Genomic DNA, 23,141 nt, shown 5'->3' with positions numbered 1-23,141 from the left:
TTTTTCAATGATTTTAAGTGATGACAAATATATTGATGTATGAGAATATATATATATATATGTATATATAGATGTGACAGTAGATGAGAAATTTATAATTAAATTTAAAAATGATTAGGAAAAAATATTATTAAATGGAAGTGTAAAAGTGATTAGGAAAAAATATAAGTGTAAAAGTATCATTAAACAGAAGAATATGACAAAATAATAATTATTATATTGTTGAATTTGGAGAAGAATATAGTTGAATCGGATAGAGTTGGATTATTATTTAAAATATAAACAAAGCGTTATCCAACTCTTTTTTTTTTTTACTAACCCGAGGTGTCCAGGCTACACCCGATTAATCCCCGGGGCTCTGTGAACCCCCGGCGGTGCACAGAACAGGTAATCACGTCAAAGGCGCTCCAGTGACCTTAAGGGAATTCGAACCCGGGATCGGATGCAAGTTTAGGCGTACCTCAACCGTTAGGTCAAACCTCTTGGGGTTAAAGCGTTATCCAACTCGAAAATCAAATCTAGGCATACCTAACCTGAAAACGAAACGCAAGCTTAGGCATGTGATGTTTGACTGGGGGACTCGGAATTGGTCCGGAATACCAATTCAACCAAACGGACCAATTCCTTCATTACAGGCCCAATGGACATGGGCTCGCTGCCACTAACGGACCCGTTTCCCGGTTCTTAACTGGACCAAACCGAAAAGCAACCCATCAGCAACGCGGGCCCCACGAGTCACCAAACGAACAAGAGCAAACGTTGAGCGACTTCACCGACCGACGGAGCGGCGGAGATCTCCAATACCAGTTCGCATCCGATCCCCTCCGCATCTCTTCCTTCTCCGGCGAAGGCCGCCGTAAACCTCTCTGCATCTCTTTCCTCCTCTGGAAGGTTTCGTTGTTTGTTGCGATATTACGGAGCTGAATCTCTCTCGCCATTCCAATTCCCGTTTGGAGCTACCAGCTAGCATCCACAGCTAGCAGTGGCTATTGCATCTCCTTCCTCGGGGACTGGAGATCTCCGCCGCTCCTTCCTCGGGGACTGGAGATCTCCGCCGCTGTGAGACCGTGCCTGACCTTCGACCATTTGAAGCTCACGCGAGGACTAGAATATTGTGGAGGCATGCACAGCAAGGGATCGAGCAATCGGCTGTCCGGGATGGTGACGCGGTCCCGGATTTCTCACCTGATGCTCTCAATGATCGCTGCCTTCGCTACGATATACGTGGCCGGCCGGTTCGTTCTCTGTCCCTACACTATTCTGATTGGAGTAAATCCTAAGATACGCGTGTCCTGAAACTGCTCTTCAGTACAGTGGACTGATTCTGAGGTTCTCGTTTTCATTTATGAACTGTTCGGCGATGCAATGCGTCTTTCCGGGTATTCAGACTGTGGCAGGATTCACAGAGCAGGGTTTTTTTGATAAAGGAGCTCGACAGGATAACTGGTCAGGTGAGCATCTGATAAAGCCCGGCATATCTCTGATATTGACATGATGTCCTGATATTCCGGTAAAAAAAGCATACGCTAGCACGCACTTGATGGATTTTCATATGCAAATTTCCGACTTTTATCTTGTGGCTTGCTTAGAGAAACCTTACTAGGATTCCGAATTTCTGTAGCGGTACTCAATTCACGATTGTGCAGTTAGCAAGCTTCAAGCTTGCAACTGTTTTGGTGGTTCCAAGGAAAGAACCTCCATTACAGGCATCAAATGAAAGGATATTCATGAATTTGATAATATTAATTCGCCTTATTCATACTTGTAGTCACTATGCTTGTTTCTACGCTTTCTGGTGACTATTAAGCTGATGACTGGTCCTTCATTTTCAGAGGCAATCTGCTATATCAGCGGATGACGCACTGAAAATCATTGCCTGCAGGTAAAAGGACACCCGCCCGCCCCCTTTGGTACTCATTCCAATTTAGGTCCTTTCGTGTGTTTCCCTTGTTAGCTGTGACTTGTTTATTCGATAATTTCTCCTTTCTAGCGTGCTGGGGTTGCCTCCCTTTTGTATGTCTTTTGATTAGCTCTTGCTTTATAGGGAACAGCAAAACAAACTATCAGCTCTTGAGACAGAGTTGGCTGCTGCTCGTCAAGAGGGCTTCTTGTCGAAGCATTCAGCAGACACCTCAGGGAATCAGTCTAAGAAAAAGCCGCTTTTAGTGATAGGGCTATTTACAGCCTTCGGCCGCAAAAACAATAGGGATGCAATCAGAAAGGCATGGATGGGAAATGGTATGCACTTGTGACTTGCCTTTACTACAATTATGATCTTAGTGAAATGTTGTGCTACTTAATACATATAATTGAGATCCAAATGACTGCAGCAGTTTAGCGTATTCCAAATGCATACCAGGATAACATGTAGGCAGAAGCTGATTAAGCATGCATTGTTAAGCTGGAGATTTATGTCTGAGAGCTCTCTCTTTGCAGGTGAATCGCTGAAAAAAATGGAGAATGACAAGGGTGTTGTTGCAAGATTTGTCATTGGAAAAAGGTTGTTTTGCCTCTATAGATTTTCCTTTTTCCCATCTAATTTTAAATAAGGTATAACCCAGAGTGGAAAAATTATTGTAATGGTTGCTTAATGCTATATGTTTTCACAATTAACTTGCAGTTCCAACCAGGGGGACAGCTTGGACAGGGGTATTGAGGCTGAAAACAGGCAGAGCAATGATTTCATCATATTGGTGCGTGCTGTGAATAAGTTTTGAGAGTGAGAAGATTCTAGTTGCCATAAACAACAAAGTTAGCTGCTATAGAATGGCATGTACTGTCATGGTTGATCTTTCAAGTTAGACTTTAAGCTATGAAAAACCTGCTTCTACATTTGTTATAACAGTGTTCTCGATTATATAAGCTTAACACCTGTCAATCTTCCGGTTCTGTCTCTGTAACAGGATGACCTTGTGGAGGCCCCTGAGGAAACTTCCAAGAAGGCTAAACTATTCTTTGCTTATGCTGCTGAAAAATGGGATGCCGAATTCTATGCCAAAGCAAAGGATGATATTTATGTATATATTGGTTAGTAAAATCACAAAGTAGGAATATTTTCTGAATCCAGTCCATTATCCCACTTCTAGTATATTCTGACACTACTTATCCAAAAAAAAAAAAGAATGAAAAGAAATTTATATCCTGACACTGAGGGGGAGGCCTATTCCAAAATTTTGGCTTTGTCTCTGTGACTACTTCCAGCCTTTCTGCTGAACTTTGAGCAATAAAAAGTTAATATTGCTGATAACCACCAACGCCACCCACCCTTCCTCCCCCCTCCCCACCACCAATCCAAAAACAACCTCCTGGTGATGACTAGTGCAGATTAAACCATTATAAAGCTCACATATCTAAACAATAGATAAATCTTTAATATGATGGATGTGGCTATGATTATGCTTTCTGGACACAGATCCCTTGGTGGCTTCTCTTGCAGCACATTTGGACAAGCCTCGTGTTTATGTTGGGTGCATGAAGTCAGGCGAAGTTTTCTCTGAGCAGTAAGCTTCTCAGTGGATGGATGAAACGTCCAACGGATAATTGTATGCATGAGGACAAGCTCTATACATTTCTGACTTAAATTTGCTTGATGGTTTCAGGGGTCACAAATGGTATGAGCCAGACTGGTGGAAATTTGGTGATAAGAAATCGTGAGTGCTCCCTGAAATTTACCAAGCCATTTTCATTTACTTAATCAGAATTTCCATTTCCTACTTAGCATTACAGACTTCTCATATATTAGAAGATTTATTGTTTTACAGATATTTTCGCCACGCATCTGGTGAGATATATGTTATATCACAAGCTTTGGCAAAGTTCATATCTATAAACAGGCAAGTTCCTTTCCTCTTTCTTTCTTTATAACTTTTCATCTATTTTGCATGTCTGATATTGGTGTATTGAGCATGCAGATATATTCTCCACACCTATGCTCATGATGATGTCAGTGCTGGTTCCTGGTTTATTGGGCTCGATGTCAAGCATATGGATGACTCGAAGTTCTGCTGCTCCTCATGGTCATCAGGTTCCATCTCTCTCAAGGCATAAGAACCAGATATGAATTGCCTATTGTATTTTCACCCCTAAAATTGACTAAAAGGGTGTCAAGAGTACTTTCAAGCTGCTCCTTCAGCTGCCATGAAATGCAAAACAGTATAAAAATTTATCTCGGACAGATTGATCTTATCATATTTCCGTTCTGATTGTTAATTCCTTTACATGTTCAGGAGCAATCTGTGCAGGCATTTAGAGTCGCCATTTGAAGATATATTGACATTTTACCAAAGATGACAGTGAGCTCGTTCCTTTCAGAGCTCCAGCCCCTGCCCTTTTATTGCTTGGATGTATGATCATATGTGCTTCTTCCCCTTCACCAGATGACTTATAATGTTGAATGATTCAAAAACAGATAAAGGGATGATGATTTGCTTATAGGACTTAACCTTCAGCCATGGCTTGATCGCGGGATCAGAGAGGAGTGTTCGGCACCTGACCTTATGTACAAATGAGTATCATTCTTTCATTTAGAATTGGGCTGAGAACTGATTCATCTTGATTGTAATTGAATGTCACAAACCTTGTTTCCTATATTGTAAGCTATGAACAACAGAGAGATTTTTGAAGAATTATACTCCCAGTTGTGAATTCTGAGATGTTCTATATGACAGGTCATCACATTCCGGGAATGTACAACTTGGAATCCATTGTTCATCGACATAATTATATAATTCAATCAATGTGAAGGTAGGTTCCCGATCTAAGGGGATGAACAAACCAACTTCTATTAATCAAGAAACCGTTGAATTTTCATCCACAAAAAAGTATAAGCAAGGAGGGAATCAACGGATTGAGGCTTCCATCTTGAAGCCAAAACCAAAAAAAAGAGAGAGCTAAGGATGTATATCTCCAATAACTCACGCTCACACTGCATTCCATCTACAAGAAACTGAAACCTTCTTCAGCAGAGCACAATGGCAGTGGTTCCAACAACACCACTTTGATCAGATCAAGAAGAGCTGTTGAGGAAGTGAGCTTTGATCAGATCAAGAAGAGCTGTTGAGGAAGTGAGCTAGGGCCTTGTCCGTGTCATTTTCATACATGATTAAGGCTTCAGCAATGCTGGTAGAAGGAAATCCCATTTCCCGCAGGAGAGTGTAACCATTGACAAATTCTCGAACCTATACAGATCGACAGAAGCAACTCAGAGAGTTCAAAGTCAATTCCAGTAGCCACTTTGCAAGTTTTCATAGAGATTATGTTGCAAGATCAAGAGCTTGTTCAAAAGTTGAACGTTACGTCAAACTCAAAACATTCTCAAAAAGCAGTAATAAAAGTCCGAGGATGTTGTGCGATTACTGGACAGTATGCATCATTTCTTCCATATGTTGTATAAAAGATCAAATGATAAATGCTCATGAATAATGTCATCCACTGTCAATTTCCAGTAAAATAAAACAGTATGCTCCATGACTAGATAATATTATCAAGCCAAGGTAGACATATACCTTAGCTGGATTGTCCCCATGAGCTGAGACTGCAAAAGGAACAGCTTCCCTGCTAAGTCCCGAAGCAAGATATTTGCTCAGGATCGGATCTTCTCTAGGACCCGGACTCTGCGTGAATATAATTGGGCATTTCTATTAACAAGTACCAACTCAATGATAATACACAGCGATTAACCTATACGGATAAACAAGCGATAAGACCACACGCATCACAATCAAGAAAAAAATAAATGCTTATCAAGTATAACATCTTTCATGTGTATAATGTTATATCATTTCACTTGTAACACACTTCAATCAAGGATTTTCTCAGGAACAATAGTAGAAGCTGTTCATACATCATACCATCATTCTCCCACACTGATTTCATTATGTTTAAATAAGAGGTATCGAGTCCCATTCAGTAAATTGACTACGTGACCTGCCAAGGCAAAAGTAAAAAAGCAAACTTCTTTGGGAAGAATTACATACCGGGGAAGGACATGATCTTGAAGCTCTTGACGGAACATTTTCAGGTGCAATCTTGCTCCAGTTCTGGCTTTCCTTCTCTGCTTCGGCGAGAATTTTTCTTTCAAAATCGAAATTAAACTGGAAACTGCTTCGTGGAATATCTGCCACTTGGGGAGACAATAGAGGCTACAGGTGAATAAATAACCACCACCATTAGACAGTCACTACAGCGATGAAATATTTGAACAGCAGCTGTTCGCTTCAAATTCATGAAAATCAAGCGAGTTCTCAACTAGCACGCTAAGGAAAACAAACATGTCAAGCTCGGGAAACCACGCATGTCGGAGAACGAACAATTAGTAGTAGTCTGGAATTTGACGGTTTAGCAACACTAAAACGATGAACATTATTCAGATATGAGCCTCACCGGCGAATTGATCCGACACTCCGGCTTTATCGCAACCCTAACGCCCAGCTCTGCAGCTAGAATCACAATTAGCACACACAAAATTAGCTTACTTAATTTCCCGCCGAGCTCGAAACATGATGATTCCACATGGCGAGGACACGATCGCCTCTCTAAATTGATTCAGAGATAAAATGGAGAACATACAGGAAGAGAGAGGAGGAAGAGGAGCCGTGTGGCGTGAAGGAGTGGGACGGCCCGCCGAGGCATCTTGGCCGTGTTGACTCGCCACCCTCGGATACATCGAGTTTCCGTACACCGGCGACGGCCGGTACGACGGATGCTGCGCACTGGTTCGGTAGTCGTAGTTCATTCGAATCAACAAGATACCGACACGGGAAAGGAATTTGAGGGGGCGAAAGATTCAGACGAAGAGAATGATCGGAGAGAGGAAGACGAAGAACGTAAACGTAGACTAATCTAATAATTCATGATGGAGTTGTAGTTGACAAGCAAACAAGCTTAGTTTATACAAGAAAAAATAAACGACGTCGCATATGGAAAAAAAAAAAAAAAAGGAAATCAAGGATTTTTTTTTTAAAGCAAAAATAAAATTTTTTTAAAAAAAAGGCGAAGGAGAAGCCACTCCGAATATCAGAGACAGGTTTCGATCCTGTGACCTGTGGGTTATGGGCCCACCACGCTTCCGCTGCGCCACTCTGATTTGGCGTTCATTGATTCCAACAGTATTTACTAGTTCCTTTATTAGACTCTGTTGGGCTTAAAGGAAAACGGGCCTCGGTCCAGTAGTACGCTTCTGAAATACCTGGACTTTCAAGGTCCGAGATTTACACGAATTTCTAACCCTTTTTTATTCCTTTAATTTTTGAAATACGACATTATCGCAGAGCTTTGATGCCCTAGCCATATCAATATGTATAAAAAGATTGTTTACAAGTATGGCAGATGGTATCCACTAATCACTAGTATTTCGTGCTCGAATATAGTAGTGCAAATTTTTGGCATCCAAATGTTAAATTCGTGTGAAGAGAAAGAAGATAGAGTGAAAGTATGCTTAAACACAACGAGTCTAAATGGGCCACTAATTTGTGTAGATGGGCTTTTTGTGGGCCTCTAATCAGCCAATATCGGGCCTCCCACGGGCATGAGTGGAACAATAATGAGCATGAGCAGTCATCCGATGGGTCTTGCTAGCTGGCCGACGAGAATTCCATTTCTTGGTGCAGTTCAGAATCTTCAGGGCTATGTGTAAGGCTGATCTAGGGATGCAGTATGCTGTTGAAGTAGTTTCGAATCAACCTATTGAGATGCTGGTAGGATTATTGCCTTCTGGAGTATGTTGTTTTAATGTGGTAAGAGGTGTATAACCATTACCCTTTCCTTTTGTCTGGGTATACAGAAAAGCCTAAGGCTGAAACTCCTATTGTCACAGCTACCGACCGGCGCTCCAATGAGCAACAGTTCTCCGCCAACCACTATTCTAAATAGTGGTCGATCTACTTAACTTAAAAGTTAAGAGAAAAAATAAGCTTAACAGAAAAAAGACTTCTTTCTCATTCTACGACGAACAATATCCAGAGCACACAGCCTTTATGTGATTACAGGTTTTGCATTACCAACTAAGGAGTTAATACGGTCCTACTTAGACCTCATTTTTTCCATCGTTTGAACAAAACAAAAAAAACTTGCAGAAAGCTAAGAGATTGCCTAGAAGATGAGTTGTACTGGTTGTTTTTCTTGGGCTATAATTTAATTAGTAACAAGATGTTTGCATATGCATTAAATGGGACCTCATATTATGACATGTTTTGCTGTTCATCTCTCCCGTTTCATACATACTAATGTTTTTCTATGCCATTTCTTACATACGTGTAGAGAAAGAGAATGATGTTAACTCGTAAGTGTAAGCTATTGCAGTCTTGGTTCAGTTGTGAAAGATTTTAATAAACTTATCTGCTTGTATTATTATGCTTATTATTTTTAATCATAAGCGTAAGCTATTGCAGTTTTGTGTCATTCTTGTATTATACTGCTTAAGTTTTCCGAAGGTTTTCTATTTCATTTATTGGATTAGTCATAGCTAATCCTCCTCCTAAAAGATATCCATGGCTGTGAGGTGGGTTTTTTTTTTTTTTGGCTTCTAGAAATAACTGAAAAGACATTAGAAACAATTGTGAATGTTCGATACTCCTTACGGTTTCATTTATTGCAGATCGTCCTGGGATGAAATTTTTCACTCCCGAGATCAAGGTAGTCTGAGTTGCTCGAGAATTATTGTTTATTTTTGTTCTTAACTGTTATACTTCCGCGGGTTTTCTATATCTCATATTTTAGGATAAAATTATCATAACATGTAAATCGAAATGCATGACGATATTTTCCATTAAAATAATGATTACGTCGTACTACTTATAAACAAAATGCTCCCTGCCTTTCATTGTTCTCTTTTCTCCCTCCTCTTTTCTACGGATTTTTGTCGTTAAATAAGATGAAGCATCCAGCCCATAAAAGTTGATTCTGCCCCTCACCATGCGACTTAGATTATATGCCTTTTCACTCCGCTTCTCTTTCAGCTGTGTACACTTACGTACCCTATACAACTGTTTAGACAACTACCACCAGTTAGCAAAAAGGAAAGCTTTGTCCCCGACTCTGTCCACTGGATCCTGGTAGATGCCTTCCTGATGAAATTGGCCAAGCAAAAGAGCTAGCATGCTCAGAGCATGCAGGCCCTGTTAATCGACAAGCAATGGCACCTGAATAAGAAGCAACCTTGTTAAGCAAAAAAAAAACTAGTCATTTATCTCATGCATCAATGAGTACGCATTTTACCAAGATTCAAAAGGGGCATCTCCAGCAGCTCGACAATGCCTCCGGCAACAGGGATCAATACCCGGGTCCCTGCCGATTCCTGCTGAAAAAATTTTGTTCCCGATTAACAGCATTGTATTACTCTTGCTCTTCTAACGAACAAATCATTCAGCATAAGATCAGATTCTAAGACTCAATACTTATAGTGACCCCGATTCAACGAGATGAATAGCTCATAACTCACCTGCGAGGAATTTGAATCTGCGGAGACTGCAAGGCGGATCCATCTGTGTTGGTCCAATATCACGACTTCTCCACGAATCCTGGTTCCGATCAAATATCAACCTCTTCGGTTGCTGTTTCGGATTTTGAACGAGGGGAATTTACGGAACAAAATGTAGCTTTACCCGGAGTAGAGTGGCATGAGAGAAGGGAGCTGAGAGAGCGCCTCGCAGGCTCTGCTGCGCACCAAGTGCTTACAGTATCCGTCTCCGCAGAGCGGAGCTAGATGTCCGTACGATTCCTTCTTCTCCTCCTCCACATCGCCGCATCTAAACCTGCTGCAGCAACACCATACCCACTGAATGAACCTGCAAAACGATCACACAGATGCCCAAAGGTTATCGGATGAGATTGAGATTCTCATCGGCACATTGTTCGCGTAATTTGGGACAGCTTCTCAGTGACTGATTACTTCAAAGGATCATCGCCGAGCTTCAAGACGGCCACGTACTCCCACTCCATTGTCTCCACGAAGGGCCTGAGCCACTCCAGAGCTCGGTGGAGAACTCTCACGTCCATGGCCGCCGTCTCCTCTACTCGGAGCATAGCCGTCTGCTCTGCAAAGGAATGAACCACCATTGGCATTGTTCGAATCAACTCAGCTTCCTCTTTATAACAGACTCTGAAATCGAAGAAGCACATGGCGATTATTGGGAGAGATGGAGCAAACCTGTTCTGAAACGGAAGCAGAGGAGCGAACCTAAAGCAGGCTCATGGCAGTCGCATGCTGACCGACCCACCAACAGAGTGGCAAAAAATACCAGAGCACAAACCCTAATCTGAAACGGAAGCAGACAAGCAGAAGCTGAAACGTAACATGTTTCCGGATACCAGTCGTCGTAGAAGAAGGTAGTAAAGGCTTCAAAAAATGAGAGTGGGAGAACGATGATAGCTTGAAACCCAAAAAACGTAGACGACCCTAAAAATTGGACCGGGAAACCTTGAGAAGGATGTCAAGAGAAAATAATGGTTATATCGTGAAAAAATAATAATAAATAGTTTAGATAATTTAATATTAAAAATTAAATTGAATGTGAGTAAAAATAAAAAAAATTAAAGAAAAAATGATAAAATAATAATTATATTGTTGAATTGAAGATAAGTAAAGTTGAAGTGGGGTAAAATTTAAAAAATTATTCATTTGCCAAACAAGATCTCAGTTCCGCATTGAGTAGAGAAGACATAGAGAATGTTATTCTTGGAGGACCATAAACAGTTGTCGTGTTCTTCATATCACGGCTTGTATGCAATCATCTGTTTGTCCTAATTAGGAGATTCTTATTCGCCTTTCTCATATTGGAACCAAACGAAACCCGTGTATTCTTAAATTCAATAGGCAGAGCCCTCTTTCCTGCCGGGTAGTGTTCTTGAAAATATTACGTGGCAAAGTGTAGTATTATACCAAAAGTTGGATAGTATTTTGTAATGGAGACATATAAACAAAGATAAGGAAGATGCAAGAAGTTTGGTTTTTGGATAATAATTCAATTGAGTAAATAGATAATTTCGTCTATAATTTTCGCAAGTTGCATCAATTTCGTCCCTGACTTATTTTTTACATCAATATCGTCCCCGACTTTGCATTTCTACATCAATTTCGTCTATAACTTTTCGATTACATCAATTTGGTCATCGGCTTTGCACGATTACATCAAATTCGTCTCTAACTTTACACGGTTACATCAATTTAGTCCCCGACTTTTGCAACACAAGTCCCTGAGTATCAGATCGATCCTCAATTACATCAATCTAGTCCGAGTGGTTGAGGGATAGAAGGCATTACCATTCCGTTAATTTTTTGAGGAACTGAATTGATGTAACGCGTGGGCAAATTGATGTAACTCCAAATTATCATCTTCTTCATTTGCCTTCTCTCTCTCTCTCTATATATATATCTTCTCTCTCTCTCTCTCTCTCATTCTCTTTCATTTCACAATCCTACTTCAAACGAATTTCCTCTCATTCGTTTTCGTCTTCCTCTCCTTGTGTGAGCTTCCATTTCTCGCTCAACTTCTCTCCACTCTGCCCCTGCGATGAACCCCGGCTGTTTTCCAGCCTCTACTCCATCCCATTTTTCTCTAAAAAGAAAAGGAACCCTTCCCTTATCCCAACCACCCATGCCCCGTCATTGCCCCTCTGGAGATGGAGTTTTAGGGTTTGCTCAGTTACCTCTCCTTCCGACACTCGGAAATCCACCTTCAGGTATGGATGAAGTGGAGTAGCTTCTGTAGGCCACACATGACGACGTTCTTTTGAAGCTTACCCTTAACTCCCACGTTGCCCACTCTGCTACCCAAAAAGGTGCCAATCAGTATCATTATGGAACAAACATCATTAAACCAAGCTTTGTTTCAACTGATTAGCTTTAAGGATGCTCATTCGATTCTCTCAATTATGCAGCAGAAACAAAGAAAACAGGAAGAGACGGAGAGAGACAAAGGTAACACGGTGGCTTTGGAAGCTGAAGTGTAACTCATTAGGTTCTAGAGAGAGAAAGTTTGAAAGCTTGTTAATGGCATATCACCATAGCTATGTTATTTGACCGAAATTGCTTAATTTCATTACTTAGATTAGTAAGATGCTATAGGATCTTACATGACCGAATTTTGTTGAGTCGTTTGAAAAATATCGCATTCTAAAGTTAGTTGTGGACATGATGAACATAGGATTTGAGCTAATTTTTCGACCAGTTTTATCCATATTTTTCACTTCCGTTTGATTCTAAACTGTAGCTTGTTGTTTGAGGTTTCCACAGATACCTAGAACACAGAAATCCGAGTCATATGGAGATAGGCACACTCTCCTGAAGTTGGCCCAATAGTCTGTCCAATGATGTTTGTGCTTGTGACGCCCAGTAACTTCGGGAGGCTTGCATGACATGCTCCGATCTTCGTTTTTAGTGATTTTTGCGCCTAATGACTCGCATTTCAATTTCCTATTTTCCGCAATCTTCTAGGATTTTTCTGAAAATATAAGTATTTAACGTACTTTTGGAAATAAATGAAACCCTGACGAGGAGGAGGATGAAGTCAAGAAGATCATCCAATCGGTCAACGACGCTGTGCGTATCGATCCCTCTTCTCTATTTGATGAAGAGCCTCTTGACAATGACTAGAATGAGGACAGACACCTTGAAATAACGTAGGGACTAATTTGATGTAGCACGAAGACCAAATTGATGTAACAATTTGCACCATTTAATACCGTCAGGGACCATACTCAATGGCATGACCAAATTGATGTGGCATTGGGACTTGATCGATGCAATCACCCCACAGAAGGATCAAATTGATGCAACTGTTGTACTAACTGATGTAACTGCACAAAGTCAGGGACTAAATTGATGTAACCGTGCAAAGTCGATGACCAATTTGATGTAATTGAAAAGTTAGGGACTACATTGATGCAAAAGTGCAAAGTCAGGGACGAAATTGATACAAAAAATAAGTCAATGACGAAATTAATGCAACTTGCGAAAGTCAATGACGAAATTGTCTATTTACTATAATTCAATTCTATCCAAATTCAACTTTATTCTTTCCTAAATTCAACAATATAATAATTACTATTTTGTATTTTTTTTCCATTCAATAATACTTTTTCATACTTTTTTCTTACCACTTTAAAATTTCCATTAAATAATACTTTTTTTCTAACTATTTTTAAAATTATTTTTTTAATAATAAATTTTCCATTTACTTTTCTTATCTATATTTATATATATATATATATTCTCACATATCAATATATTTATCAACACTTATAATTACTATATAAAATTAATTTGAGTTGGATCACTTATCTAACTCGAAAATCAAACACCAGCATCTAACTTGAAAACCAATGCAAGCTCGGGCATGTGACGTTTGACTGGGGGAATCGGCATTGGTCCGGAATACCAATTCAACCAAATGGACCAATTCCTTCATTACAGGCCCAATGAACATGGGCTCGCAGCCACTAACGGACCCATTTCCCGGTTCGGTTAAGTGGACACGACCGAAAAGCAACCCATCAGCAACGCGGGCCCCACGAGTCACCAAACGAACAGAAGCAAACGTTGAGCGACTTCACCGACCGTCGGACTATTCCGATCTCAGAGAGTCCCAGTTCACATCATTCTCTTCTGATCCACTCCGCATCTCTTCCTTCTCCGGCGAAGGCCGCCGTAAACCTCTCTGCATCTCTTTCCTCCTCTGGAAGGTTTCGTTGTTTGTTGCCTTATTACGGAACGAATCTCTCTCGCCATTCCAATTCCCGTTTGGAGCTTCCACCGGAAGCAGTGGCTATTGCATCTCCTTCCTCGGGGACTGGAGATCTCCGCCGCTGTGAGACCGTGCTTGACCTTCGACCATTTGAAGCTCAGGCGAGGACTAGAATATTGTGGAGGCATGCACAGCAAGGGATCGAACAATCGGCTGTCCGGGATGGTGACGCGGTACCGGATTTCTCACCTGATGCTCTCAATGATCGCTGCCTTCGCTACGATATACGTGGCCGGCCGGTTCGTTCTCTGTCCGTACACTATTCTGATTGGAGTGAATCATAAGATACGCGTGTCCTGAAAACTGCACTTCAGTACAGTGGACTGATTCTGAGGTTCTCATTTTCATTTATGAACTGTTCGGCGATGCGATGCGTCTTTCCGGGGATTCAGACTGTGGCAGGATTCACAGAGCAGGGTTTTTTTGATAAAGGAGCTCGACAGGATAACTGGGCAGGTGAGCATCTGATAATTCCCCGCATATCTCTGCTATTGACATGATGTCCTGATCTTTCCTCCGATATTCTGGTAAAAAAAGCATACGTTAGCACGTACTTGATGGATTTTCATATGCAAATTTCCGACTTTTATCCTGTGGCTTGCTTAGAGAAACCTTACTAGGATTCCGAATTTCTGTAGCGGTACTCAATTCACGAAAGGCAGTTAGCAAGCTTCAAGCTTGCAACTTTTTTGGTGGTTCGAAGGGAAGAACCTCCATTACAGGCATCAAATGAAAGGATATTCATGAATTTGATAATATTAATTCTCCTTATTCATAATTGTAGTCACTATGCTTGTTTCTACGCTTTCTGGTGACTGTTAAGCTGATGACTGGTCCTTCATTTTCAGGGGCAATCTGCTATATCAGTGGATGACGCGCTGAAAATTATTGAGTGCAGGTAAATGGAACCCCCCCCCCCCCCCCCCCCCCCCCCAAACACGCACACACACATTCCAATTTGGTCCTTTTGTGTGTTTCTCTTGTTAGCTGTGACTTGTTTATTCGTTAATTTCTACTTTCTAGCATGCTGGTGTTGCCCTCCTTTTATATGTCTTTTGATTAGCTCTTGCTTTATAGGGAACAGCATAAGAAACTATCAGCTCTTGAGACAGAGTTGGCTGCAGCTCGACAAGAGGGCTTTGTGTCAAAGCATTCAGCCGACACCTCGGGGAATCAGTCTAAGAAAAAGCCGCTTTTAGTGATAGGGGTATTTACAGCCTTCGGCCGCAAAAACAATAGGGATGCAATCAGAAAGGCATGGATGGGAAATGGTATGCACTTGCCTTTACTACAACTATGATCTTAGTGAAATGTTGTGCTACTTAATACATGTACTTGAGATCCAAATGACTGCAGCAGTTTAGCAAATTCCAAATGCATACCTGGATAACATGTAGGCAGAAGCTGATTAAGCATGCATTGTTAAGCTGGAGATTTATGTCTGAGAGCTCTCTCTTTGCAGGTGAATCACTGAAAAAAATGGAGAATGACAAGGGTGTCATTGCAAGATTTGTCATTGGAAAAAGGTTGTTTTGCTTCTATAGATTTTCCTTTTTCCCATCTAATTTTAAATTAGGTATAACCCAGAGTGGAAAAATTATTGTAATGGTTGCTTAATGCTATATGTTTTCACAATTAACTTGCAGTTCCAACCAGGGGGACAGCTTAGAGAGGGGTATTGAGGCTGAAAACAGGCAGAGCAATGATTTCATCATATTGGTGCGTGCTGTGAATAAGTTGAGAGTGAGAAATTTCTAGTTGCCATAAACAACAAAGTTAGCCGCTATAGAATGGCATGTACTGTCATGGTTGATCATTCAAGTTAGAGTTTAAGCTATGAAAAACCTGCTTCTACATTTGGTACAACAGTGTTCTCGATTATGTAAGCTTAACACCTGTCAATCTTCCTGTTCTGTCTGTGTAACAGGATGACCTTGTGGAGGCCCCTGAGGAAACTTCCAAGAAGGCTAAACTATTCTTTGCTTATGCTGCTGAAAAGTGGGATGCCGAATTCTATGCCAAAGTGAAGGATGATATTTATGTATATATTGGTTAGTAAAATCACAAAGTAGGAATATTTTCTGAATCCAGTCCATTATCCCACTTCTAGTATATCCTGACACTACTTATCCCCAAAAAAAAAAAATGAAAAAAAAAAGAATGAAAAAAATTTTACATCCTGACGCTGAGGGGGAGTCCTATTCCAAAATTTTGGCTTTGTCACTGTCTTCCAGCCTTTCTGCTGAACTTCGAGCAATAAAAAGTTAATATTGCTGATAACCACCAAAACCACCCGCCCCTCCTTCCCCGCCAAACCACCAACCCAAAAACAACCTCCTGGTGATGAAAAGGCTGAACTAGTTGTCTGTTTAATACCATCAAGTATGCATGACTAGTGCAGATTAAACCATTATAAAGCTCACATATCTAAACAATAGATAAATCTTTAATATGATGGATGTGGCTATGATTATGCTTTCTGGACACAGATCCCTTGGCGGCTTCTCTTGCAGCACATTTGGACAAGCCTCGTGTTTATATTGGGTGCATGAAGTCAGGCGAAGTTTTCTCTGAGCAGTAAGCTTCTCAGTGGATGGATGAAACGTCCAGCAGAGAATTGTATGCATGAGGACGAGCTCTATACATTTCTGACTTAAATTTACTTGATGGTTTCAGGGGTCACAAATGGTATGAGCCAGACTGGTGGAAATTCGGTGATAAGAAATCGTGAGTGCCCCTGAAATTTACCAAGCCATTTTCATTTACTTAATCAGAATTTCCATTTCCTACTTAGCATTATATACTTCTCATATATTAGAGGATTTATTGTTTTACAGATATTTTCGCCATGCTTCTGGTGAGCTATATGTTATCTCACAAGCTTTGGCAAAGTTCATATCTATAAACAGGCAAGTTCCTTTTCTCTTTCTTTCTTCATATGTAAAACTTTTCATCTATTTTGCATGTCTGATATTGGTGTATTGAGCATGCAGATCTATTCTCCACACCTATGCTCACGATGATGTCAGTGCTGGTTCCTGGTTTATTGGGCTCGATGTCAAGCATGTGGACGACTCGAAGTTCTGCTGCTCCTCATGGTCATCAGGTTTTATCTCTCTCTCTCAAGGCATAAGAGCCAGATATGAATTGCATATTGTATTTTCACCCCTAAAATCGTCTAAAAGAATGTCAGAAGTACTTTGAAGCTGCTCCTTCAGCTGCCATGACATGCAAAACAATATAAAAATTTATCTCGGACAGCTCGATCTTATTGTATTTCCGTTCTGATTGTTAATTCTTTTACATGTTCAGGAGCAATCTGTGCAGGCGTTTAGAGTCGCCATTTGAAGATATTTGGACATTTTACCAAAGATGAGCTCGCTCCTTTAGAGCTCCAGCCCCTGCCCTTTTATTGCTTGAATGAATGATCATATGTGCTCCATCCCCTTCACCGGATGACTTATAATGTCGAATGATTCGGAAACAGATAGAAAGGGATGATGATTTCCATATAGGACTTAACCTTCAGCCATGGCTTGATCGCTGGATCAGACAGTAGTGTTGGGCACCTGACCTGATGTACAAATGAGTATCATTCTTTCATTTAGAATCGGGCTGAGAACTGATTCTTGTAATTGAATGTCACAAAACTTGTTTCCTATACTGTAAGCTATGTACAACAGAGAGATTTTGAAGAATTATACTTACAGTTGTGAATTCTGAGATGTTCTATATGACACGGGATGGTCATCACATTCCGGGAATGTGCAACTCGGATTCCATGGTTCATCGACATAAATATAAAATTCAATCTATGTGAAGATAGGTTCCCGATCTAAGGGGATGAATAAACCAACTTCTATTAATCAAGAAACCATTGAATTTTCATCCACAAAAAAGTATGAGGAGGGGATCAACGAATTGAGGTTTCCATCTTGAAGCCGGGGAAAAAAAAAAAAACTAAGGATGTATATTTCCAATAACTCATGCTCATCTTTGTACACAGCATTCCATCTACAAGAAACTGAAACCTCCTTCAGCAGAGCACAATGGCAGTGGTTCCAACGACACCACTTCGATCAGATCAAGAAGAGCTGTTGAGGAAGTGAGCGAGGGCCTTGTCCGTGTCATTTTCATACATGATTAAGGCTTCAGCAATGCTGGTAGAAGGAAATCCCATTTCCCGCAGGAGAGTGTAACCATTGACAAATTCTCGAACCTGTGCAGATCGACAGAAGCAACTCAGAGAAAGTTCAAAGTCAATTCCAGTCGCCACTAATGCAGCCTCTCCTAAACTTGCAAAATGAAGCTTTCGTAGAAAATATGTTGAACGTCTCTGGATGTCTTTTATGCATCAAACCCACAACACTCTAAAAAAGCAGTAATCAAAGTCCGAGGACGTTGTGCGATTACTGGACAGTATGCATCATTTCTTCCATATGTTGCATAAAAGATCAAATGATAAATGCTCATGAATAATGTCATCCACTGTCAATTTCCAGTAAAATAAAACAGTCTGCTCCATGACTACATAATATTATCAAGCCAAGGTAGACATATACCTTAGCTGGATTGTCCCCATGAGCTGAGACTGCAAAAGGAACAGCTTCCCTGCTAAGTCCCGAAGCAAGATATTTGCTCAGGATCGGATCTTCTCTAGGACCCGGACTCTGCGTGAATATAATTGGGCATTTTTATTAACAAGTACCAACTCAATGATAATACACAGCGATTAACCTATAAGGATAAACAAGCGATAAGACCACACGCATCACAATCAAGATAAAATAAATGCTTATCAAGTACAACATCTTTCATGTGTATAATGTATATCATTTCACTTGTAACCCACTTCAATCAAGGATTTTCTAAGGAACAATAGTAGAAGCAGTTCATCCATCATACCATCATTCTCCCACACTTATTCCATTATGTTTAAATAAGAGGTATCGAGTCCCATTCAGTAAATTGACTATGTCAACTCCCAAGGCAACAGTAAAAAAGCAAACTTCTTTGGGAAGAATTACATACCGGGGAAGGACATGATCTTGAAGCTCTTGACGGAACATTTTCAGGTGCAATCTTGATCCAGTTCTGGCTTTCCTTCTCTGCTTCGGCGAGAATTTTTCTCTCAAAATCGAAATTAAACTGGAAACTGCTTCGTGGAATATCTGCCACTTGGGGAGACAATAGAGGCTACAGGTGAATAAATAACCAACACCATTAGACAGTCGCTACAGCGATGAACTATTTGAACAGCAGCTGTTCGCTTCAAATTCATGAAAATCAAGCGAGTTCTCAACTAGCGTGCTAAGGAAAACAAACATGTCAAGCTCGGGAAACCACGCACGTCGGAGAGAACAAACAATTAGTAGTAGTCTGGAATTTGACAGTTTAGCAACACCAAAACGATGAACATTATTCAGATATGAGCCTCACCGGCGAATTGATCCGATAATCCGGCTTTATCGCAACCCTAACGCCCAGCTCTGCTGCTACAATCACAATTAGCACGCACAAAATTAGCACGAAACATGATGATTCCATATGGCGAGGACACGATCGCTTCTCTATATTGATTCAGAAATAAAATGGAGAACATACAGGAAGAGAGAGGAGGAAGAGGAGTCGTGTGGCGTGAAGGAGCGGGACGGCCGGCCGAGGTGCCTTGGCCGTGTTGACTCGCCACCCTCGGGTACATCGAGTTTCCGTACACGGACGACGGCCGGTACGACGGATGCTGCGCGCTGGTTCTGTAGTCGTAGTTCATTCGAATTAACGAGATACCGACACGGGAAAGGAATTTGAGGGGGCGAAAGATTCTGACGAAGAGAATGATCGGAGATGGGAAGACGAAGAACGAAGACGTAGACTAATCTGATTTATGGAGTTGCTGACAAGCAAACAAGCTTAGTTTAGTTTATACAAGAAAAATAAACGACGTGGCGTATGATAAGGAAATCAAGGAATTTTTTTTAAAGCAAAATGAAAAAAAAAATTGCGGAGGAGAAGCCACTCTGAATATCAGAGCCAGGTTTCGATCCTGGGACCTGTGGGTTATGGGCCCACCACGCTTCCGCTGCGCCACTCTGATTTGGTGATCTCTAGTTGCAGAATTAGTCATTATTTCCTTGTCCACTCTCAGTTGGGCTTAATGGAAACCGGGCCTCGGTCCAGTAGTACGCTTCTGAAATCTGTGGACTTTGAAGGTCCAAGATTTACACGAAATTCTAACCCCTTTTTTCTCCTTTAATTTTTTAAATACGGCATTATGGCAGAGCTTTGATGCCCTAGCCATATCGATATGTATAAAAAGATTGTTTACAAGAATGGCAGATGGTATCCATTAGTCAGAAGTATTTTATGCTCAAATATAGTAATGCAAATTTTTGGCATCCAAATGTTAAATTCATTTGAAGAGAAAGAAGATAGAGTAAAAGTATCCTTGAACACAACGAGCCTAATTGGGCCGCTAATTTGAAGAGAAAGAAGATAGAGTAAAAGTATCATTGAACACAACGAGTCTAATTGGGCCGCTAAGTTGTGTAGATGGGCTTTTGTGGGCCTCTAATCAGCCAATATCGCCCCCCCACGAGCATGAGTGGGGCAATAATGAGCATGAGCTTTCATCCAATGGGTCTTGCTAGCTTGCCGACGAGCCTGAATGGGCATGTAAGGTACTTGACTAGGTCACTGACCGCCCTGTAGGTGCATCTAATGGGCCTGGGTAGGCTACTCGTGGACCTCATCGAGCCACCAAATACTACTTGCAAGTTTAAAAAGCCGCAAAAAGGTTTTTCATTAACATGAGTAGGTCCATAATAGGGCTCTTACGAGTTTGGTTAGGTCATCAACAGATCTGAGTAGCCACTATTAGTGTAGGTGGAATTTAATGTGCATGACTGGGCTTATTATAGGCCACTATTGAATCTCTAGGGCTTGAGTAGGCCAATAATTGGCTTGAGCAAGCATCCAATGGACCCGACTAAGCCATCAGTGGGCCTAGTTAGGCTAGTAATAGAGCTAATTATGCCATTAACGAGGCTGAGTGGGTATCTAATAGGTTTTGGTAAGCCACTCATGAGCCTCTACGAGCCACCAATGGTCTACTTGCAGGCTTGAGTGGGGCATAGAAGGGCTTCTAGTAAATATGAGTGGGTTCATAAGAGGGTCTTTTACGGAATTGTGGATGGGGCTTGGTAGGCCACTTAAGTTCAGGTGGGTCGTGGGAGGGCTTCTTGTGAGTTTGAGTGCATCCACAAATGGCTTGAGTGGGCTATTGGTAGTCCTTTAGTAAACTTGCAATGCGTCACTATTGGGCTTTTCACGGGCCTGAGGGGCCCATAATGTACTTAAATGGGCCATTAACATGTCTAGGAAGACATTCGGCAAGGGCAGGTCATTCACGGGGCCATTATATGTTTGAGTTGGCCACTGGCGGTGTAGGTGAACTTTAATGGGCATGAGTGAGTTTATTATGGGCTATTATCGAGCCTTTCAAGGGCTTGAGTGCGTCAGTAACATGTTTGAGCAAACATCTAATGGTCATAACTAAGTCGCCAATGAATCTAGTTATGCTAGTAATAGACCTAATTATGCCATTAACAAGGTTGAGTGGGCATTGACGGCCTCTGCGAGCCACTGGTGGTCCACTTGCAAGCTTGAGTACCCTATAGGACTTACGGTGAATCTAAGTGGGTCCATAAGATGGCTTTTTAGGGGCTTTGTTGGGCCACCATGCCGCTGGTAGGCCACTTAGGTGCAGGTGGGCCATAGAAGGGCCTCTTGGAGGTTTGAGTGCATCCACAAAAGAGCCCCTTGCAGGCTTATAAAGGCATAAACGGCTTGAGTGGGCTATTGACGAGCCCTTACTAGGCTTACAACACGTCACTATAGACTTCTCGCGGGCATGAGTGGGCCAACAATGAACCTAAATGGGCCATTAACATGTCTGAGAAGGTATATAACTGGTCGGGATATGCCACTCTACAATGGCATCGGCCTGTATTTTATCCTATTTTCCTAAAGCTGTGGGGTTTGTCCCCCTTCGGGCTTATATCTCGGGTGGACAAGGATGGCTTTAATGGGGTAGGGGCCTCACCCCCTTAGACTCGGAAAAAATTGTAAAACTTACCGTATATTTTTTCATGTTTATCATTTTTTTTTCCATAAACTATTCAACTCAATTCCTTTCGGCTTTACGATTTTACTTCTCCTTTATATTCTTCTCCTTTATTTTCTTTTGAGTTTTGCTCTATTAGACCAAACTCCTATATCTGTCCCAATCGTATTACATCGTGGAAGAAGCATGCAATGCACAATAAAAAAAGGATAGATAGGAGGACGACTTTAATTAGTTTTATCCTAAAATATTGATCAATTTGTCTTCTTAATCCATCAGTTCCATATCTCCACAACTTGCCACCTCTATTCTTTGATTATGGGTAGATTTCTGCATCATATATTTCCCAATGAAATACGTAATAGGATTATGTGCTCCACCATATTATATTTTACATTTATACTTGGCTCACCTTGCAACCTATTTATTTGAAAATTAATATATTTAAAAAAAAACAAAAAAAAGAAGAAATTATAAAACAAAACAGATGCAAATATTTTAATAATTAATAGCTTCACTTCAAATAAAATGCCCAATTTTGTTTTCTATTTTATAAGTTATACCTTCATGAATTAAATTGCGTTTCTTTTCTCACAAATCCTTACAGTCTAAAGTTAGGGAAGAATCTGTGACAAATCCAAACAACTCCTAGTCCTACAAATCAAGATTAATAAGCAAAAAAGGGTCTCTAAATTCTTCTCGATTATAAGGATGACTCCTAGATATAATAAAACAGAAAGGGTTTGCAAATCAAACTCAACTTTACCATTTGGTGTTAAATAATGTCTAAGTAGGGAGATAATGTATATATTTTGCACTTCATTGTCAATGATTCTCCTCCAAAAAGTCAAAAGTCTGAGAGACAATATGAACACGTGGCTTATTTTATTCGTGTGACTGTTGGTATTTGGTAAACTAATTCGTTCTTCTTCTTCTTATTCTATTTACTTTCGGCGCCTGTCTTGAGTCTTCGTTATGATGAGTCAACGTTTCTGGAGGTCGATAGTTTTCCGGAAAATTGTGTTTTCCGGAAGTGAAAATATACTTCTCCATCTCAAGACAGAGAGGAAAACAAAAAGATTTATTCGTTTCTTGGAGGACATATGAAATTTTGGAGGCAAAAAAAAAACAAAAGAAAGGAAATTTTAATGAGCAAAACATATGCGGACCTTCCATAATTAATTTGTCAATGATGCAATTTTCAAATCACTTCTCGGCATATTGAAGTGATGGTTTCGTAATCTCTATAAAATTTAAGAAAAAGGGCAATGAGGATCGAC

General features: G+C 40.7%; 5 protein-coding genes and 2 non-coding genes across 10 annotated transcripts; 2 read left to right on the top strand and 5 right to left on the bottom strand.

Annotated features, from left to right (window-relative positions):
* Window positions 1-746: 746 nt before the first annotated feature.
* LOC116194843 (hydroxyproline O-galactosyltransferase HPGT1-like) lies at window positions 747-17,494 on the top strand. Of its 2 annotated transcripts, XM_031523742.1 has the most exons (13): window positions 747-1,057; window positions 13,770-13,978; window positions 14,132-14,195; window positions 14,588-14,637; window positions 14,817-15,010; window positions 15,202-15,265; window positions 15,386-15,458; window positions 15,667-15,790; window positions 16,229-16,316; window positions 16,416-16,466; window positions 16,577-16,648; window positions 16,733-16,845; window positions 17,052-17,494. In XM_031523742.1, exons 2-13 carry the CDS (start codon window positions 13,866-13,868, stop codon window positions 17,072-17,074), a joined length of 1,029 nt encoding a protein of 342 aa, XP_031379602.1. In that variant the 5' UTR covers window positions 747-1,057; window positions 13,770-13,865; the 3' UTR covers window positions 17,075-17,494. The 2 variants fall into 2 exon arrangements, with proteins under 2 accessions (XP_031379602.1, XP_031379601.1); XM_031523741.1 differs by lacking the exon at window positions 747-1,057 and having other exon boundaries at window positions 13,540-13,978.
* LOC116194841 (hydroxyproline O-galactosyltransferase HPGT1-like) lies at window positions 796-4,628 on the top strand. Its single transcript, XM_031523740.1, has 12 exons — window positions 796-1,235; window positions 1,388-1,451; window positions 1,833-1,882; window positions 2,045-2,238; window positions 2,437-2,500; window positions 2,621-2,693; window positions 2,904-3,027; window positions 3,413-3,500; window positions 3,600-3,650; window positions 3,762-3,833; window positions 3,912-4,024; window positions 4,227-4,628. Exons 1-12 carry the CDS (start codon window positions 1,123-1,125, stop codon window positions 4,247-4,249), a joined length of 1,029 nt encoding a protein of 342 aa, XP_031379600.1. The 5' UTR covers window positions 796-1,122; the 3' UTR covers window positions 4,250-4,628.
* On the bottom strand, window positions 4,758-6,856 carry LOC116194845. The gene is made up of 5 exons (XM_031523747.1): window positions 6,568-6,856; window positions 6,382-6,437; window positions 5,976-6,140; window positions 5,505-5,612; window positions 4,758-5,177 (listed from the first exon to the last, which is right to left on the bottom strand). Exons 1-5 carry the CDS (start codon window positions 6,731-6,733, stop codon window positions 5,043-5,045), a joined length of 630 nt encoding a protein of 209 aa, XP_031379607.1. The 5' UTR covers window positions 6,734-6,856; the 3' UTR covers window positions 4,758-5,042.
* TRNAM-CAU lies at window positions 7,013-7,084 on the bottom strand. The gene has a single exon. It is a non-coding gene; the product is annotated as a tRNA-Met (tRNA).
* LOC116194846 (transcription factor bHLH90-like) lies at window positions 8,736-10,426 on the bottom strand. The gene is made up of 6 exons (XM_031523748.1): window positions 10,145-10,426; window positions 9,887-10,031; window positions 9,600-9,782; window positions 9,437-9,515; window positions 9,214-9,295; window positions 8,736-9,137 (listed from the first exon to the last, which is right to left on the bottom strand). Exons 2-6 carry the CDS (start codon window positions 10,018-10,020, stop codon window positions 9,004-9,006), a joined length of 612 nt encoding a protein of 203 aa, XP_031379608.1. The 5' UTR covers window positions 10,021-10,031; window positions 10,145-10,426; the 3' UTR covers window positions 8,736-9,003.
* A 194-nt stretch (window positions 17,495-17,688) lies between the features above and the next one.
* On the bottom strand, window positions 17,689-19,645 carry LOC116194844. 3 transcript variants are annotated; one of them, XM_031523744.1, is made up of 5 exons: window positions 19,344-19,645; window positions 19,179-19,231; window positions 18,771-18,935; window positions 18,302-18,409; window positions 17,689-17,958 (listed from the first exon to the last, which is right to left on the bottom strand). In XM_031523744.1, the coding sequence occupies exons 1-5, from the start codon at window positions 19,507-19,509 to the stop codon at window positions 17,824-17,826; spliced, it is 627 nt and encodes a 208-aa protein (XP_031379604.1). In that variant the 5' UTR covers window positions 19,510-19,645; the 3' UTR covers window positions 17,689-17,823. The 3 variants fall into 3 exon arrangements, with proteins under 3 accessions (XP_031379604.1, XP_031379603.1, XP_031379606.1); XM_031523743.1 differs by having other exon boundaries at window positions 19,179-19,234; window positions 19,344-19,644; XM_031523746.1 differs by lacking the exon at window positions 19,179-19,231 and having other exon boundaries at window positions 18,771-18,916.
* Window positions 19,646-19,761: 116 nt separating this feature from the next.
* On the bottom strand, window positions 19,762-19,833 carry TRNAM-CAU. The gene has a single exon. It is a non-coding gene; the product is annotated as a tRNA-Met (tRNA).
* Between the last annotated feature and the right edge of the window lie 3,308 nt (window positions 19,834-23,141).

The sequence above is a fragment of the Punica granatum genome, chromosome 2 (genome assembly GCF_007655135.1).
Source record: "Punica granatum isolate Tunisia-2019 chromosome 2, ASM765513v2, whole genome shotgun sequence".
NCBI lineage: Eukaryota > Viridiplantae > Streptophyta > Magnoliopsida > Myrtales > Lythraceae > Punica > Punica granatum.
The sequence above is the reverse complement of the archived record's forward strand: the minus strand, read 5'-3'. Positions and strand labels throughout refer to the sequence as shown.

Bases quoted from the DNA above. Each gene is read 5' to 3' on its own strand.
- LOC116194841 (XM_031523740.1), top strand. From the start codon at position 1,123: ATGCACAGCAAGGGATCGAGCAATCGGCTGTCCGGGATGGTGACGCGG. The intron at 3,651-3,761 runs GTGAGTGCTCCC...ATTGTTTTACAG, and splicing joins AAATTTGGTGATAAGAAATC to ATATTTTCGCCACGCATCTG. The intron at 4,025-4,226 runs GTTCCATCTCTC...TTACATGTTCAG, and splicing joins CTGCTCCTCATGGTCATCAG to GAGCAATCTGTGCAGGCATT.
- LOC116194845 (XM_031523747.1), bottom strand. From the start codon at position 6,733: ATGAACTACGACTACCGAACCAGTGCGCAGCATCCGTCGTACCGGCCG. The intron at 6,438-6,567 runs GTATGTTCTCCA...TTGTGATTCTAG, and splicing joins TCTTCCTCCTCTCTCTTCCT to CTGCAGAGCTGGGCGTTAGG. The intron at 6,141-6,381 runs GTGAGGCTCATA...ATTCACCTGTAG, and splicing joins AGTGTCGGATCAATTCGCCG to CCTCTATTGTCTCCCCAAGT.
- LOC116194846 (XM_031523748.1), bottom strand. From the start codon at position 10,020: ATGCTCCGAGTAGAGGAGACGGCGGCCATGGACGTGAGAGTTCTCCAC. The intron at 9,296-9,436 runs GTGAGTTATGAG...AAATTTTTTCAG, and splicing joins CAGATTCAAATTCCTCGCAG to CAGGAATCGGCAGGGACCCG. The intron at 9,138-9,213 runs GTAAAATGCGTA...CTTCTTATTCAG, and splicing joins GATGCCCCTTTTGAATCTTG to GTGCCATTGCTTGTCGATTA.
- LOC116194843 (XM_031523742.1), top strand. From the start codon at position 13,866: ATGCACAGCAAGGGATCGAACAATCGGCTGTCCGGGATGGTGACGCGG. The intron at 15,011-15,201 runs GTATGCACTTGC...CTCTCTTTGCAG, and splicing joins AAAGGCATGGATGGGAAATG to GTGAATCACTGAAAAAAATG. The intron at 15,459-15,666 runs GTGCGTGCTGTG...TCTGTGTAACAG, and splicing joins GCAATGATTTCATCATATTG to GATGACCTTGTGGAGGCCCC.
- LOC116194844 (XM_031523743.1), bottom strand. From the start codon at position 19,509: ATGAACTACGACTACAGAACCAGCGCGCAGCATCCGTCGTACCGGCCG. The intron at 18,936-19,178 runs GTGAGGCTCATA...ATTCACCTGTAG, and splicing joins ATTATCGGATCAATTCGCCG to CCTCTATTGTCTCCCCAAGT. The intron at 17,959-18,301 runs GTATATGTCTAC...CGATCTGCACAG, and splicing joins ATGGGGACAATCCAGCTAAG to GTTCGAGAATTTGTCAATGG.